Source organism: Brachycentrus maculatus, unplaced genomic scaffold, assembly GCF_059751285.1.
Source record: "Brachycentrus maculatus isolate JH-2025_06_01 unplaced genomic scaffold, ASM5975128v1 h1tg000180l, whole genome shotgun sequence".
Taxonomy (NCBI): domain Eukaryota; kingdom Metazoa; phylum Arthropoda; class Insecta; order Trichoptera; family Brachycentridae; genus Brachycentrus; species Brachycentrus maculatus.
In genome coordinates, this window is record NW_028280931.1 from 2,687,013 (window position 1) to 2,705,862 (window position 18,850).

The 18,850-nt window shown below is 31.5% G+C and overlaps 1 protein-coding gene across 1 annotated transcript in view; it reads right to left on the bottom strand.

Annotated features, from left to right (window-relative positions):
* Positions 1-1,464: 1,464 nt before the first annotated feature.
* LOC148308022 (membrane-bound alkaline phosphatase-like) overlaps positions 1,465-18,850 on the bottom strand; it is a 30,682-nt gene continuing 13,296 nt past the window's right edge. Inside the window, exons 2-8 of the mRNA XM_088262506.1 lie at positions 15,345-15,613; positions 8,893-9,085; positions 6,624-6,796; positions 6,031-6,104; positions 3,977-4,236; positions 2,875-3,177; positions 1,465-2,087 (exon numbers count right to left, since the gene is read on the bottom strand). Of these exons, the coding sequence (XP_088118632.1) occupies positions 1,894-2,087; positions 2,875-3,177; positions 3,977-4,236; positions 6,031-6,104; positions 6,624-6,796; positions 8,893-9,085; positions 15,345-15,613 (1,466 nt within the window). The 3' untranslated portion in view covers positions 1,465-1,893. The remainder of the gene's footprint in view (positions 2,088-2,874; positions 3,178-3,976; positions 4,237-6,030; positions 6,105-6,623; positions 6,797-8,892; positions 9,086-15,344; positions 15,614-18,850) is intronic.

The window sequence follows — 18,850 nt, forward strand, 5'->3', positions numbered from 1 at the left end:
TTTAAGTATATTTTTTGTGCTGAATTTTCTTTCATCTCCCTACCCCTCTTTCTAATATTCCCAGGGTATATCAGCTTGATAAGGTGGGCGACGTCAACCTAGTTATTAATTTTAATTTTTTTTTCTGAATATGTATATGTATGTGTTTAATGAATATGTATATGTATGTATATGTGTATATGTAGGTATATATATATGTATGTATGTGTGTATGTATGCGTATGTATACATATGTATGTATGTATATTTATAAATATATTTTAAAACATCTTACCTAGAAAAAAAAAATCCTTTAACCACCCTTATTAATTCCTCTCCTTTCCTTCTCCTTCCTGCTAAATCTATTATTTTATATAATACCCTTTTTTGTTTAATCTCAGAATGTTTTTTTAATAGTTTTATAACATAAATGTGGAATTGTTTAATTGGCTTTTTTTTAACGAAATTATTTTTTGATAATGTAATGTAATGTTAATTATTGTTAATGTAACTATGGTTTATTATATAATTTTTATATGTAAGCTGTAAACAATTCCCGAATAAATAAAATAAATAAATAAATTTGTGATTTGAAGTTTCATATAGGGAAGGAATATGTAAAATAAAATGAAAACTTTTCTTATTTTCTTTTATTTGTAGTGAAATCATTGACACCTAAAATAATAATAATTTTATCTTTTTATTTGTAAAATACTACTTAATTATGTACAAAAAGAATACTTGAAAAAACATATTCCATGGTAAAGAATGACATTTTAGATATGGGGAACAAAAAAAAATAATGTAAAAAATACACAATCTTTAACGAGGTATTGACAAAGTTATTCACAATTTTTTATTATGATAAACTGGGCGATGTTTTAACAATATTAGCTGCCTTTACACGTAAGCGCTTTACCGCGCGATTTATGTAATCGCCAACGCACTGTATGTATAGGTAAACTGTATGAAAGATCGCGACTTATTTATGCACACACACATACACATTTCAGTGCACCATTCACTCCGTTCCCTAGCATTCACTCTCTTTCTATATCTTTATCGATCTTTCCATCCATGGAAAACATACTTCCCAAATTAACGAAATCATCTACCTGTTGCAAATTTTTACCTTTGTAATAGTATTTTAAACCAGTTCTACGTTGATCTCTTTCAAAAACCATGACTTATATATTTACATATTTAAATTCTGATTTGACAGTCACCGTGACGTAGTTGGGTAGACGCTCGACTGCGAAACTGGCGTCGCGGGTTCGATTCCCGCCAATTGAAAAATGAATTCAAGAAAGATTTATTTTCAATTGGTCTGGGTGTTTGTGATGTATTTTTCACATTTACCTTCCCTATCCTTACTATCCTACCTGCAGACAAGCATCTAAAATAGACGCTTTGCGGGTTATTCCTTAAAAAAAAGATGTCTTGGTATTTACAGATGTTACGATTTGTCGTTGGCTGTTTTAAGTGATATTTTTAAACGTCATATAACATTCACTATTCTACTCATGCTTGATCACCATTTTTTTAAATTTCAAAGTTGTGAACAATTCATACAAAAAGTATTTTAAGTTTCAAAGCAGACTAAGAAATTTTCAGACCACCTTTCACAATGCGTTCTACTAACGACTTAATATGTTATTTTTCGTACCTATGTGAAATCACACGAACAACATTAAGAGTCATTTTATGCGTACGTGTAATGGCAGCTATTAGAGCTAGTGATAATATGAATCGAATGGAAGTAATCAATACGGGTATTCGATCAATATTCGAATGGTACAGTATGTAATTTTGATTTTATTTTATTGATTATTTTGACACCTCAGTTATCAATCCCATCACTATCAGTAATTACGACTAGAGTGAAGTAATGAATGGAAATGAAAAAAGATTTTTTTAGTTGAGAGAACAGGCTGTAAGTCCTGGACCGATGCAGGCTGCGAAGGCCATGGTGTGAGGAATCACGTTTTGTTCGTATAGTCCTGTGAAGAGGTGTGACCATGGTCCATGGGCGAAGACTTCCACGTCTTCTCCACCATGAGTCTCCGACTCTAGAGGAACTGGAGCAGGGAATGTGTAATTGAGGTGATCTGAAACAAAAAGATTGATAAAGATATGGGAAGGAGAGTGAATGCTAGGAACAGAGTGAATGGTGCATTGAAATCAGTAAAAGCAAATAAAAACCTTGCAAACAACTCTTTTGATTAACACACACAAGTCATTACACTCAGTCTCATTCAAAGGGTAAATAAGGAACAATTTACAAAATCTAGAAACACATAAAAATATGCTGAAAAAACTTTAATTAATAATATTTTTTTTTCAAAATTCATCAATTGGTTAAAAACAATGTTTCAGTATTTTATCTAGAATGCAACAAACATTTTTTTGACCTGACTTACGTGTATCTAGAGTCTAGAGGAAGACCAAAAAATTCATGGATGCTACAGAAAGATAACACGATTCAAAGGAATGACTTTACTTTTAGGGTAGGCAGTACGGCTGTCCAAATTTAAAACACAGTAAGGGACATTTTTTTTGCAGTACGTTTTTTTGCATTTTTGGACTAAGTAAAATCTATTTAGTCCAAAAATGCAAAAAAAAACGTACTACAAAAAAATGTCCCTTACTGTGTTTTAAATTTGGACAGCCGAGTAGGGTTGGATAAGGATAAGGCAAAGTAGGCACTGGTCGAGCTTCTATATGGAACACAAGTAATCTAGGATAGGCACTGCTTTTCTGCCTATATATAATGTACGCCTCTGCATGACCCAGGCAACGTTGTATATGATAGACGGACCAACAATGGACAAGGAGAGCTGACCCTAACAGTTTACAAAGACGATAAGTTGAGAAACAGCTAGGAAGAAGACTTACGTGTGTCATCTTTGGATAAGTTATATCTTCCTCCTTTCTCAGGCTTGTAGCTGGGTCCGTTGGCGTATGCGAGAGTCGTGTAAGGGAGTCCATCTGTACCCATTCCACCGAATCCGAGGATGTCGGAGCCTCTCTTGGCATAGCCAGCATAGGACATGGTGTGCGCGTGGTCGGCAGTGACCACCACGAGGGTGTCTTTGTCGACGATGGACATTGCGGACTTGATGGCTTCAGAGAACTCGATGGTTTCGTCCAGAGCCTTTCTGGCCAAGTTGTCGTGGTGAGCATGGTCTATCCTACCACCTGAGGAGATGAATAAAAGCATTTTACAATATAAACAGTGTTTTATGAAAAAACATTAGGTTTGCAAAAGGTCAATGAAAAATATCAAAACAGAGTACGATATGACAATTTTTTTTATCAAACTCAAACAAAGATGGTGCCGAATAAGTAACATGTCTAAGAAGGTGTCAATTGTAGCATAAATATAAGTTCCGAAATTTGATGAGTGTGGTTGTTAATCATGGGCAAAATGGTGAATGTTGAATGAAAAAGTATAAAAAAAACATAAATAAATAGTCGACAAGGTAGCGATTAACTACCAAAATGTCTGAACCGTACGTCAAAATAAAAATAAAAATAAAAGTTTTTGTTTTATATATTATGATGTACGTTATAAAAACCGATGAACATACATTCATATATACACATATATATTATAAGCGTTCCAAAAAAAATGAGTCGTTAGGTCGTCAATCATGGGTATAATGATAAATGTTACACAGTGTATAAAGAGATCACCTAAACCATCCTGTTAGGGGTCGTAGGCCCCGTAAATGCCCAGACATTCATATTCTCTTCACCTATGTTGTTATATCAATATTTTTTTTTACAATAACATGTAAATAACTCCTAAGTAAGTAAGAATTTGTTTGGACATACACAAAATATTGTGAGTTATACAATATAACATGATTTCATGTTATTGTGTGGGTACTTATCTTCAAATAAAAAAATTATGTTTTACTTAGTAAAAACCAGTTTTTCTTCAAACCTTTGTGCTACATATTTTTTATGTGCGTTATTTAATTTTAATTTTTACCTTCAACGAAAAGGAAAAATCCCTTTTCCTCCTTGGCTAGCATCTGTATGGCGATGGTTGTCATCTCGGCTAAGGTTGGGTGCTTCGCTGAGTCCGATTCTAGGTGGTACTGCATGTGGTCGGAGTCGAAGAGTCCCAGGATAGCGTCTGCCATCTGTGAGGCTCCGATCAAAGTATTCCTGTCTTGCACATAGGCTGACGATATTCCGCGAGAAGACTTTTCCTTCTGCCACACAGATGTCAGGTCCACTCCATCTTGCCTGAAATATACCTCTCGTTGTAAATCTTATTTTTTATTCAGAATTTAATTTTTTTGTGAAAAAAACGTACGTACATTTATAGTTTGCGTAAAAATATACAAAACACGTGTATGACCGATTGCCACATATGGAATAGAGACCAGAGCAGACATAAAGAAAATCAAATCTCTTCTAAGAATACCGAAAATAAAGGTACTGAGGTGCATAACCGGAAACATGTTAAGAGACCAAATAAGGAACACGGAAATATGAATGTGTGGTACGGAGGATATAGTCAGATGGAGAAGACAGCGAAGATGATTCTGAAATGCCCATGTCAATAGAATGTAAGAAAGTAGACTGGCCCGAATTGCTCTTCATGAGAACCCAAACGGAAGACCTCCAAGACGATGGCGTTACAGCTGGCAGTCTACGTCACAAGAGACGGAAAACGAAACAGACAGATTCACGGATCTATAAAGACGTAAGAAGAAGAGGAAGATTTTTTGAAGAAAACAACAAGGCCACTTTTTTTGTTTTCTTGCCAGAGCTCTTTTAACACACATTTTAAATTATTATTTTGAAATATTATAACATAATTAAACTGACCATTTATTTTTGTCCCCAAAACGGGACATTTACCAATTTTAACCTTATAGTATGGATATTCAAGAAAATACGTATTTTTTCATAGTTTTTATGTATTATTAAAAAGAAAGGAATTGATAAAGAAAATAAGAGGAATAAATTTTATAAAAATGAAGAAAAAAAAAGTTGTTTTATATTGGGACAGGCTATGTAAAAACGGGACTGTCCCGTTCAAAACGGGACGTATGGTCACTTAAAACATAATATACACAAAAGAAAAGAAAAAAAACTAACCATACACGTTTGGGAACATCAACCCTTCATAGTGGTTGAAGCGAGTATCATCATAGTCGTGCACTGGACCATTTTTACGCTTTTTACTAGTCTATTGCTCTACTATGATTATCCATCTATATTATTTCATATTTAATATGGTTATATATCAATTCACTACATACTATCCCTTTGATTATGTATGGTATATAAATATAATATATTTTGTTTATAGCCGGGTACATTTATTATTATTATTATGGAATATTGCAGGTTTTGTACGATTTTCGGATTTGTTTTTATAATATGGTCCATAATTTTATTTAATATCTTAAAATGGATTCCAACAACTAAGAGTAAATAATCTTTGAAGCAATATAAAGGACAACTTTTATAAAGTATTCACTAGAGCCAGAGGATCACAAAGCTTTACAATACGAGAATTATATTTAAAATTATTGTCTACGTATCGTCTATTACTGTCTATTTATTTTTATTTATATTTTATTTTTGGTACATACATACAATTTTTTACATTTTTAAAATTATATGTATAACGGCTCTTCACGGCCTGTGATGAGCCGAAATACTTTTTTTTGAGGTCAAGGGATGTTGCATCCCTTATGTCACCGCGACCATATTAGGTCTATTGTGACCTCCCTCTGTATTACAGCTTACTCCCAAGACCTACGTGAGTCATGTAACTCACGACTAGAGATCCTCCAAGGATGTGACTTCGTTTGCGAGCGAGTGCGTCACAATTATAGAGAATGTGGATTGGCGTTTCGTTATCCTCCATACAAATTCTGCATACTGGGGAGTCATAAAGTCTAATAGCCAAAATACTTACATGTCAATACGTTATTTTGAATTCCTAAATTTTATACATTACATACAATATATAATATATTTTAATCCTACATACATATATCGGATAAAAATAATATATAGTACCTGACACCGGGTTCTCCATCTCTGTCAATGGTAGTATTAGGGAGGAAGTTCTTTCTACCCCCACCGAGAATCACCTAAAAGTACCGAAAAATATTATTTAGAAAAAAAAAACTAATCAGAATTCATCGTGATAAGTATAATTATCAAAAATCACAAGATAACTGTAATAAAACACAGAACTTCTAAACCGATGGAATTATGAATCTACCCGAAAAATGGCAAAAAGTCTAAGAAAATAATGCTCAATATATACTTAATAAAAATTGTTTTTCAATAAAGAAATTTTATATACATTTTTTATTATTATTTGTATACATTTATTTAAATAACAATTTTTACATATTTAGAACCTTTTTTTGCAGAGTGTGTTTTGTGGAGGAGTAAATATGATCCAATACACAAAGGAAAGGTTATCAGCCCTGCGCTTCAGGTACTAATGCCGGGTAATATAAACTAAATATTACGGTCAACAATTACACATATTCATTTTGACTCCCTGGTAGCAGACGCTCAGGTAAAATAAATTTTCAAAAAAAGGCTAAGGCTTTTGAAAATTTGGCATAGAAAGGGCATTAAGAAAATATATGGCAAACCTTGAAATTCTTTCCAACGTCTCCAAAGATAAGCTGCTTTGCAAGATCTGGACAGACGCTCGGATCTGCTCCTGCCTTGATGATGTCACTATCTGCCTCCCAGTCTCTCTCAGACGTGTGCCCGTAGGTTCCCGAAGGCGATGCGTGGGTCACTCTGGTTGTAGTCACTATTCCTGTTAAAAATATTATTTATTATATTATATCAGTAACTGAAACGGAGTCCTGGTTCCAACCCTAATGTATGGAAGTGAAACATGGAGTTGGCAAAAGAAGGATGAAAGCAGACTGAATGCAGTCGAAATGCGATCTCTTAGAAGAAAGCGATGTATGATAGATTGAATAGTGAAATAAGGAAGGAATGCAAAGCTGAGATAAACATTATTGATAAAATTAAGAAAGGTGTGTTGAGATGGTTTGGACATGTAGAACGAATGATTGAGGAAAGAACAGTTAAACAAATTTATGAGGCGAAGGTTTTTGGAAAAAGGAGCAGAGGAAGGCCGAGAAAAACGTGGCACGATCAGGTATGCCAAATACTTGAAAGTGGTCAGGTTAGGAGTCGTAATAATCGCCGGGTATGTATGAGGAGATGCATGAACGTGGAAGAGGCGAAGAATGTTTGCAAAGACAGAGTGGTGTGGCGTTCTATTCTCTCTGCCTACCCCTTCGGAGAAGCGGCGTGATGGCTAGTTAGTTAGTTAGTTAGTTTATATCAGAAACTGGATCATTATATCGGATGATATATCGATATCATAAATATTCTAACTTGAGATAAAACATCTACCGTTATTTTTATATGAAAGAATATGAAATCTTTTTTCAGGCTCTGTCCCCTAAAAAACACATATCGATCACTCCTTTCAAGAACGTCATACATCAAAAATCGTCAATTTTCAGTTGTGCATGTTTTCGAAATGCCCAGAAAATGTACTGTGTCCCAGCAAAAGTAGCATATTTTAAACTTAATATTTACCCGCTACAGGGCAGAAAGTGTTGTTTTGCATTTTGAAGAAAAGGTATTGTTTAATTTTTTTTAATAACCTAAATATTTTTCAAATGGAGAAATAATCTTCAGGTTTTACCTAAAAAGATCTGTTGCATAGTAAAAAGTTCAATAAGTGGCTTGATATTTATTTTTAATACATTGTATTATATTTTTAAACTTTAAAAAGGTTCTCCTGAAAAATCAAGTTTTTTGATTTATAACGTTCTTGAAAGGAGTGAGCGATATGTGAACTTTTTAAAGGAAAAACTCTTCTTCTAACCCTTATCCGCATCCAACGATGCATAGGGGACTGCATCGTACAAAAGCAGTGTTATCTTGATCATTAAATACACGAAGGAAAGGCGATCAGCCTTCTGCTTTAGACCAGTCCAGGGTCATATTAAATTAATATTAGATTGAAAAATCATTCAAATTTATTTTGACCCTCTTAGGAATCGAACCCGGGACCTCCACTACGGTAGCTAAACACGTTAACCATTACATCACGATGGCGGACTCTCCTAACCGTATTTCCGGATCTGATACAGAAGCATCTAGGTTTCCTGACAGACTATGAACTATGTTAAGAAAATTAGTACAAAATTTAGCTTTCATGCTTGAATTCAAATTGATCACACGCGTTTTTAGTCAACCAGAGAACCAACATGTATTAAGAATTACAGGTCAACATGCACTTAAGACCTAAGATGCACTAAGTTCAGTTTTAATCAAAGAAAAACATTGATAATTGAACAAAGTAAAATAATAAAACGTTTCTTGAATGATTTCCGCAGATACTTTGTGGCACATTTTATAAACTTTATAAAATTAAACAACTTTGTTTTAACTACTTTTTTATTATAAGTACACTTTAACCTACCGGTTTCGACATGAACCTTGTCATCATCAAGGTTTATTAAATTCTAAAACATCAAAATACTCATAATTAATTACATTCCCTTACCAAAAACTTTGTAAAAATCCTAAATGTTATTTTTATTATGCATAGCGTAGCAATGATGATGACAAGGTTCTTGTCGAAACCGATAGGTTAAAGTTTACTTACAATAAAAAAGTGGTTAAAACAAATTTGTTTTATTTTATAAAGTTTTATAAAACGTATTTTTTTCAGAAGAATTTTTAATATAGGAAGAAGACGACCATGGTCTTTTTTGATCATGGTTTAGGTAGGTTACACTTTGGTGCATGTATCAACAGACCAATGGTGCGTGTCTAGCGTTTTATTTAAAAAAATCATTTGGATGATTGAACAAAAGACCATACCCGTGGCCTTGCCGGCTTTTTGCGCCCAGCTGGCGATTGAGTGCACGTGGTTCTCGGGGCCGGCTGATGCAGCACAGTCCTTCCGCGTCACGGCGCCGGTGACCCCGATGGTGCCGTAGTTGGCCTTCACACCGCCCAGGTAGGCCGTGGCCGAGCACGCCGAGTCGGCAACCTGCTTGTCCAAGCAGTAAGTCTGCAATACAAATATTGTCATATTATTTCTTGACATCTCATCAAAGTATTGGAAATTAATATTAATATTATTTAGAAGTTAGTTGGTATTTAAATACTGATATTTCCTGAAATCTATTGTGACACGTATTTCGATGCATTCAAAATTATTTTAAAATACCCCATAATAAAATTGTTGAATGGATCTAAATATGTGTCAAGATAGATTTTAAAACACAGTAATATTTTATTATTTTTTGACATCTCATCAAAGATGAAGAAGAATATGGAAGTCAGTGTATTTACGGGGCTTACGACCGTCATAGGCTAAAATTAAAAAAAAATTAAAAGATATTTTCTAGCGTTTCTCATGTATGTGATTACAATAGAGGATTCGGACCTCACAGGCAAATTAAAGAGTTTCTGCTCAATAAAAAGCTTATTTTCATCTCGCCAATAGATGTCTTAAGTGAAGTTCTAGTGATTCAAGAACAATGTTTCAAAATTGGTTCGTATATATATAAAATTTCCAAGAATTTGAGTAGTGTGGTTGTCAATAATGGGTAGAATTGGTAAATGTTACACGTGTGTAAAGTAATCACTTAAACCAACCTACGACAGTCGTCAGCCAAGTAAATGCCCAGACTTCCATATTCTTCTTCATCTTCGATGAGATGTCAAAAAATAATAAAAATATTTTCATTCATTGATTCAGCAGTCACTTTGTGGTAAAATCTATCCATTTTAAATTTAAGTTTCACTGAGTTAATAATACTATTTATTAATATCTATTGTGACACGTGTTTCGACACGTGTCACAATAGATATTAAGAAATAACACCACATGTGAAAAATAAGGAACAGCTTCTACCCTCTTTAATAGGAGGAATGCATGGAAATACGTGTCACAATAGATTTTAAGAAATAGTGGTTTTTACTGAGTTAAAGTTAAATTAAAGATTAAAACATGAATAAATGTATATATATATATATATATATATATATATATATATATATATATATATATATATATATATATAATATATATATATATATATATATATATATATATATATATATATATATATATATATATATATATATATATATATATATATATATATATATATATATATATATATATATATATATATATATATATATATATATATATATATATATATATATATATATATATATATATATATATATATATATATATATATATATATATATATATATATATATATATTTATTTATATATATATATATTTTTATATATATATATATATATATAAATATATCGCTCACTCCTTTCAAGAACGTCATAAATCAAAAAACTTGATTTTTCAGGAGAACGTTTTTAAAGTTTAAAAATATAATACAATGTATTAAAAATAAATATCAAGCCACTCACTGAACTTTTTACTGTACAACAGATCATTTTAGGTAAAACCTGAAGGTTTTTTCTCCATTTGAAAAATATTTACTATATTTAAAAAAATAATTAAACAATACCTTTTCTTCAAAATGCAAAAACAACACTTTCTGCCCTGTAGCGGGTAAATATTAATTTAAATATATGCCGCTTTTGCTGGGATATAGTGAAAACATGCACAACTGAAAATTGACGATTTTTGATTTATGACGTTCTTGAAAGGAGTGAGCGATATATATGTATATTTATATATATATATATATATATATATATATATATATATATATATATATATATATATATATATATATATATATATATATATATATATATATATATATATATATCCGTCATATTTCCGAATCTGTTCACTTGTACCTATGTGCGGAAGAAATCCCAGACCATTGCATGTATGAAAGTTCCAAAAAATATATGCAATACGGATGTCCAATAATTAAATCACTCACTAAACGAGTGGAGGCCAAATAATAATAATAATAGGCAGAATGGTGAAAAATTAAAAGATATTTTCTAGCGTTTCTCATGTATGTGATTACAATAGAGGATTCGGACCTCACAGGCAAATTAAAGAGTTTCTGCTCAATAAAAAGCTTATTTTCATCTCGCCAATAGATGTCTTAAGTGAAGTTCTAGTGATTCAAGAACAATGTTTCAAAATTGGTTCGTATATATATAAAATTTCCAAGAATTTGAGTAGTGTGGTTGTCAATAATGGGTAGAATTGGTAAATGTTACACGTGTGTAAAGTAATCACTTAAACCAACCTACGACAGTCGTCAGCCAAGTAAATGCCCAGACTTCCATATTCTTCTTCATCTTCGATGAGATGTCAAAAAATAATAAAAATATTTTCATTCATTGATTCAGCAGTCACTTTGTGGTAAAATCTATCCATTTTAAATTTAAGTTTCACTGAGTTAATAATACTATTTATTAATATCTATTGTGACACGTGTTTCGACACGTGTCACAATAGATATTAAGAAATAACACCACATGTGAAAAATAAGGAACAGCTTCTACCCTCTTTAATAGGAGGAATGCATGGAAATACGTGTCACAATAGATTTTAAGAAATAGTGGTTTTTACTGAGTTAAAGTTAAATTAAAGATTAAAACATGAATAAATGTATATATATATATATATATATATATATATATATATATATATATATATATATATATATATATATATATATATATATATATATATATATATATATATATATATATATATATATATATATATATATATATATATATATATATATATATATATATATATATATATATATATATATATATATATATATATATATATATATATATATATATATATATATATATATATATATATATATATATATATATATATATATATATATATATATATATATATATATATATATATATATATATATATATATATATATATATATATATATATATATATATATATATATATTATTTATATATATATATTTTTATATATATATATATATATAAATATATCGCTCACTCCTTTCAAGAACGTCATAAATCAAAAAACTTGATTTTTCAGGAGAACGTTTTTAAAGTTTAAAAATATAATACAATGTATTAAAAATAAATATCAAGCCACTCACTGAACTTTTTACTGTACAACAGATCATTTTAGGTAAAACCTGAAGGTTTTTTCTCCATTTGAAAAATATTTACTATATTTAAAAAAATAATTAAACAATACCTTTTCTTCAAAATGCAAAAACAACACTTTCTGCCCTGTAGCGGGTAAATATTAATTTAAATATATGCCGCTTTTGCTGGGATATAGTGAAAACATGCACAACTGAAAATTGACGATTTTTGATTTATGACGTTCTTGAAAGGAGTGAGCGATATATATGTATATTTATGTATATATATATATATATATATATATATATATATATATATATATATATATATATATATATATATATCCGTCATATTTCCGAATCTGTTCACTTGTACCTATGTGCGGAAGAAATCCCAGACCATTGCATGTATGAAAGTTCCAAAAAATATATGCAATACGGATGTCCAATAATTAAATCACTCACTAAACGAGTGGAGGCCAAATAATAATAATAATAGGCAGAATGGTGAACGTTACACAGGTGCATAAAATATCACTTAAGCCAGCCAAATACTAAGTAGTAAGTCTCGTCATGCTTAGATTTCTATCTTTTTTATATACAAAGATTAATATATGTTTCCATCTTTGTCTAAGATATTTAACTACTTTGATCAAAACAAGAACGAAAAACCAGACAAAAATTAGTCACGGGTTTTGGGAAAGCTGATGAAAATTGGTGTTTCAATAAACTTGATAGTTAAATGAATAGTTTTTTTTTGAAAATATCGCAACAAAAGTTTATTTATTTATTTCAAAACAGATTACATACATAAGTCGTATATATACATATAATATTCCCGATGAGTAATTTCTATTTCTCATTTTGGGACATGGGATTAAGGTTAACAAGGCTGGAACATAAATAATAAAGTAACATTTTTTTTTAAATAACCAACACACTAATACTAATACATGGCAATATATTAAAACAATAAACAGGTATAATAAATAGGTACAAGAAGCATATCTAAAAGAAAAAAATGAGAAAAGTATAAGTTTTGAACCATAGCTGAGGTAACTTGTACAAAAAGGCATAAAACGTCACAGCTACAGCGCGTCCAATCAGGCGTGCTCTTGTTCGTGGAGAGATCAGATCAGTCACAGCCAATAATGCAGAGTTCTTTTGTGAATCGATTCAGTGATAAACGGAAATGGTCATCCTGGATATGGGCATTATGAAGATTCATTACACTTCAGTGCGTCTCGAGATATCTTTGCTTTTGGTGACGCGATGCATCAAGATATATTGGATACAGGGTCCTCATGAAGATACCCCGATACTGTAGAGCGAGTGGCATGTTTGCTTCAGCACACATGGGATGGACTTATAAGACAAATAGTGGCAAGCTGATGAAGAGCTCCAAACTCATCATAAAACTGGCTGTGGAACACAGATGGGGTCTGGACATGTCGCTCACTCCTTTCCAGAACGTCATAAATCAAAAATCGTCAATTTTCAGTTATGCACGTTTTCGGAATGCACAGAAAATGGACTATATCCCAGCAAAAGCGACATATTTTTAACTTAATATTTACCCGCTACAGGGCAGAGAGTGTTATTTTTGCATTTTGTAGAAAAGGTATTGTTAAATTATTATTGTAAATAAACTAAATATTTTTCAAATGGAGAAAAAACCTTTAGGTTTTACCTAAAAAGATCTGTTGTACAGTTCAAAGTTCAATAAGTGGCTTGATATTTATTTTAAATACATTGTATTGTATTTTTTTAACTTTAAAAACGTTCTCCTAAAAAATTTAACTTAAATTATATTTGAACGTCATAAATCAAAAGTTTTTTGATTTATGATGTTCTTGAAAGGAGTGAGCGATGTGGCAGCACTGGAGCGCAGTACTTCGATTGCCAGCGAGCTGACCTCCTCACATCATAGTGTAGTGGTCAGAATGCTCGGTTTCCGTACTGGAGGTCCAGGGTTCGATTAATTGATTAAACATTAATTTGTTTTGAACCAAAACATGTCACCAACAGATAAGATGTGTGAAAACAAACTATAAAATTATATGCGAACCGGTACATGTACAGACATTCAGTTCTTTGAGCACGTTGCGTCTGGCAATGAGGACAGCCTGGAACGACTGGTTGTGATCGGTAGCCTGGAGGGGAAGAGAGGGAGAGGAAGATTCCTACACGATGGACCGATCAAGTTAAGACAGCAGCAGTCACCTCGGTGGTTGGAGCGCTACGTGCAGCGCAGTCAATGGATAACTAGAGAAGAGTCGTTGCTTCGACAAGGGTCACAACCCTCAGCAACGAGGAATAAAACGAAGAAGAGAATGAGAAGAAAATGTTATTTAAGAAAACCTTTTTCACCTTTTTGTGTGATCACCTCAGATTTTCTATTGGTCCTGTTGGGATCTCTAGATCTATATAGCAACTTGACAGCTTTACGTAAAACTGAATTAATATTGCATTTAAATATTCAGGCATTAGGTTAACTTCATAAAATAAAACAACTTTGTTTTAACCACTTTTTATCGGTACACTTTATCCAACTGGTTTATTAAAGTTGTCATTCGTATTCGCTACGCAATGCACGATATAAACAACATTTAGAAGTTTTTTCCCGTTTTATAAATCATATTTTAAAATCATATTTTAAAAATAATTTTTCAAACAGAGTGCGTGGAAATTTTTGAAGGAAAGGAAGGGAAGGGTAATTAACTATGAGTATTTCAATGTTTTGGAATTAAGTACATAAGCCCTGATGATGACAAGGTTCTTGTCGAAACCGGTTGGATAAAGTGTACCAATAAATAGTGGTTAAAACAAAGTTGTTTTATTTTATAAAGTTTATAAAATGTGCCACAAAGTATCTGCGAAAAATATTCAAGAAATTAGATTAACTGTCTAATAAGGTGTTTTGTTTTGTGATATTGCTTGTCAACCTATAGTAGTAGTAGGGATCAGAGATACTCCGTTCAGCTTACTATTATAGTACGGTAATTTCAATTTATTATACCTTTTATATAATTTTGTTGCCTCTGCAAGTAGTCAAACAATTCTACAATTATAGTTAGTAAGACAGTAAAGAGTTCATACCTTAGACAAAACAGTGTAAGGAAAGTAATGGAACGAGAGGGAGGAGTCTTCTCCCATGAGGGTCATGACCCTCAGTAATGAGGAGTAATACAGAGAAGAGTTCATACCTTAGACAGTCCAGTGTAGGGAAAGTCCTCGAACGAGAGGGAGGAGTCTTCTCCCATGAGGCCGTACATCTGGCCGTGGAGGGCTCTAGCGGCGGACACCGTGGCGGCCGACATGCCGTCGCCCAGGAATAGGATGACGTTCCTGGCGATCTGCGTGTCGGGGGTCCGGGAGAGCAGCCGCAGCAGCTGGGACTGCGCGCCCGCGTGCCACGGGGCGGAGCCTAGCGACTGGTCCTTTTCAGGGAGACCGCGAGACTGGCGAGATTGATCTTGAAAAAAGAACATAACCTTAAACAAAACAAACATCTCATCTGTAGGGTGAATAATCTAGTAAATATCCAATATAACAAAAATAGCAATATTTTTTAATTCATTTTGTCCATTATAGTGGATAAAATCCATAATTTTCAACCATTGCCTTGTTGTGTACTATTACTGTCGTCAGCCTCGTAAATGCCCAGACTTCTTCATCTTTTATGAGAATAATATTGAAATATATATAAATATATATATATATATATATATATATATATATATATATATATATATATATATATATATATATATATATATATATATATATATATATATATATATATATACATATATATATATATATACATATATGTTTATATATATATATATATATATATATATATATATATTATTATTATTATTTTATTTTTTTTGTTAATTTTGGTGTTAATTCAAGGTATTCGATCAATAACAATGACAAAAAAGTGTGTAGGTAACATAAAAATACCTTAAAGGATTTTTATTTGTCATAAAATGAACAGATGCTATTGAAATGAAAAAGGTAATATTTATAATAAAAAATGACCAGTCAGTAAAATTATATGCTTAAAGTCATCACTCTTTTAAAGTGATCTAATATTGCCAGCGTCAAATTACATTTCTTTAACAAAATTTACCAATGTCTGCAAAAATGAATTGGGAGGCATTTGTATATTTTTTTAGTACCTGAGTCCCGAGGGACTGTTATTTATTATACAAAATTAGGGGCTTAAATTTAATTTTAAGGAAGAGACTAAGAGATACAGACGATGGAGATTCCCATAGTTGATTTTTTGCATGGATTTTTCCTTAAGGCGGGATAATCGATGGTCCGCAAATTCATTTTCTTTAAACCCAGGTAACATTTAACGTAATTGAATTTTAATTTAAAACATTGTTTTTGTATTGAAGAAAGTTATTAAAAGGAAGAAATGCGTTCTCTCAGACGAATGTCTGGTAAAACGTTGTATGATAGATGCTCGAATGGTCGATATAAGGAAATAATGCAAGGCTGCGATAAACATTATCGATAAAATTAAGAAAGGTGTATTGAGATGGTTTGGACATGTCAATCGAATGAGCGAAGAAAGGATATTTAAATAAATTTATGAGGCGAATTTAGTTGGTAATAGAAGTGGAGAAAGACCGAGGAATACTTGGCATGATCAAGTATTTCAAATACTTGAAAGTAGTCAGGTCAGGAGTCGGAAGAATCGGCGTGTATGTATGAGAAGATGTATGAATGTGGAAGAGGTGAATATTGTATGCTAAGAAATATTGGTGTTGCTTTATATTCTCTCTACCTACTAGGTTGGTTAGTTAGTAATTTTTTTTTTTAATAATTGAAATTACAGTAAGAAAAAAAAAGAAAAACAATGGATTTTTAAATATTTTTACACAAATTGTATTACCAACAAATATGACTAACAAGTGTAAGTCCTTCTCCAAGCACAAGAGCTAAGTCTCCTTATTGGAGAATACTGCGTTTTTAATCTTAAGATTGTAAGTAGAAATGTCAAGGAATTAAATTAAAATTATAAAAAAAACTTTTGTAACCATATTATATATGTAATATTTAAAAAAAAAGTATTTTTGAGTTTTTTGTCCGCCTCCGTAGTGTAATGGTCATCACGCTCAGCTACCGTTCTGGAGGTCCCGGGTTCGATTCCCAAGGGGGGTAAAATAAATATAAGTGATTTTTTCACTGTCATATTTATTCAATATTACCCTGGACTGGTACCTGAAGCGGAGGGCTGATCACCTTTCCTTCATGTGTAAACGATCAAGATAACACTGCGTTTATATGACGCAGTGCCCTATGCACCATTGGGGTGCGGATAAGGGTTTTATTATTATTATTTATTTTGAGTTAAAATTCTAGGCAAAAACACTCGCTCGAGCGATGTTTATGCATATACATAATTAGTGTTGCCTTTACACAGTTTTGAATAGATGTCACTAATTACAGACTAACTTATCAAATGTGAAGGTTGGCATGATTGCTTGTAATAAGCTGTCGACGGATAACGCGACAACTCAGTTTTGTATTCAAATTGCTGGAAAATCGCTCACGTCCGGATTGAACTGCAAACACATTTAAAATTATTATAATCGTGATTTTCCGCAAATCGTAAAAAGCACATCACAAATATTTCAATTTATTTGGACAGTAATAGCTTTTTCAGTAATTTCGGATGGATACTATAATTTAGTTAAATGACTGCGTCTAATTGCATCGTTTAAAGTGGTTAAAATACTTATTTATAGTTATACAGACCTGAATGATGGAAGTTTAACTTCTGAAACATGTAGTCAATAATAAAACTCAAGTGGTAAAAAACGAAGTGTTTTCTTTAATCATTGTTAAAATACTTATTTACTGAATTTCTGTTTTAACCAAAAAAAATATGAATATTAACATAATAACTATAATATTAAACATTTTGAGTGTGTCCAACTAATATTTGTTAACAAATCTGAATTATCTCCAATTATGAGTTATTTAAAATATATTTATTTAACATCTCAATAAAGATAAATTAACTGGTCTAATTATGAGCTAAAAACAAAAACTGAAAAGGATATTTTCTAGCGTTTTTCGAGTATGTTTTTCGAGTTTTTTTCAGGTCTTTAAGAACAGTGTCCGTCGATGGTTACTTAACATTGGAAGGGACAAGGTAGAAAGTGAATTAATTAAAGTTCAGGTGTAATTATCACCTAAAACTATAAATTATTTTTGTATCTCCTGTATGTCATGTTTATGATCTAATCATTAAAAAAAATATTATTAAAAAATAAAAATAAAAAAATATATAAATTTTGTATTACCATGTTAGTATTCGGCTCAACACAGGCCATGCCTAAAGAGCCGTAATACGTATAATAAATGTATATATGAAATGAATATGTATATTGAATGTATCTATGTATTGTGATAATAAAATAAAATAAAATAAATAAAATAAATAAATAAATAAATGTGAATATAATCCAGGATTCGGAACTCACATACAAATAAAAGAGTTTCTGCTTCTCTCACCTCACCATAGATGTCTCTACTGAAATTCTAGTAAATTATCGTATAATATATAAAATAATTAGAATTCCAAGAATTTGAGTAGAGTGGTTGTCAATCATGGGTAGAATTAGTGAATGTTACACGTGTGTTAAGTAATCACTTAAAGCAGCCTATGACGGTCATAATCCCCGTA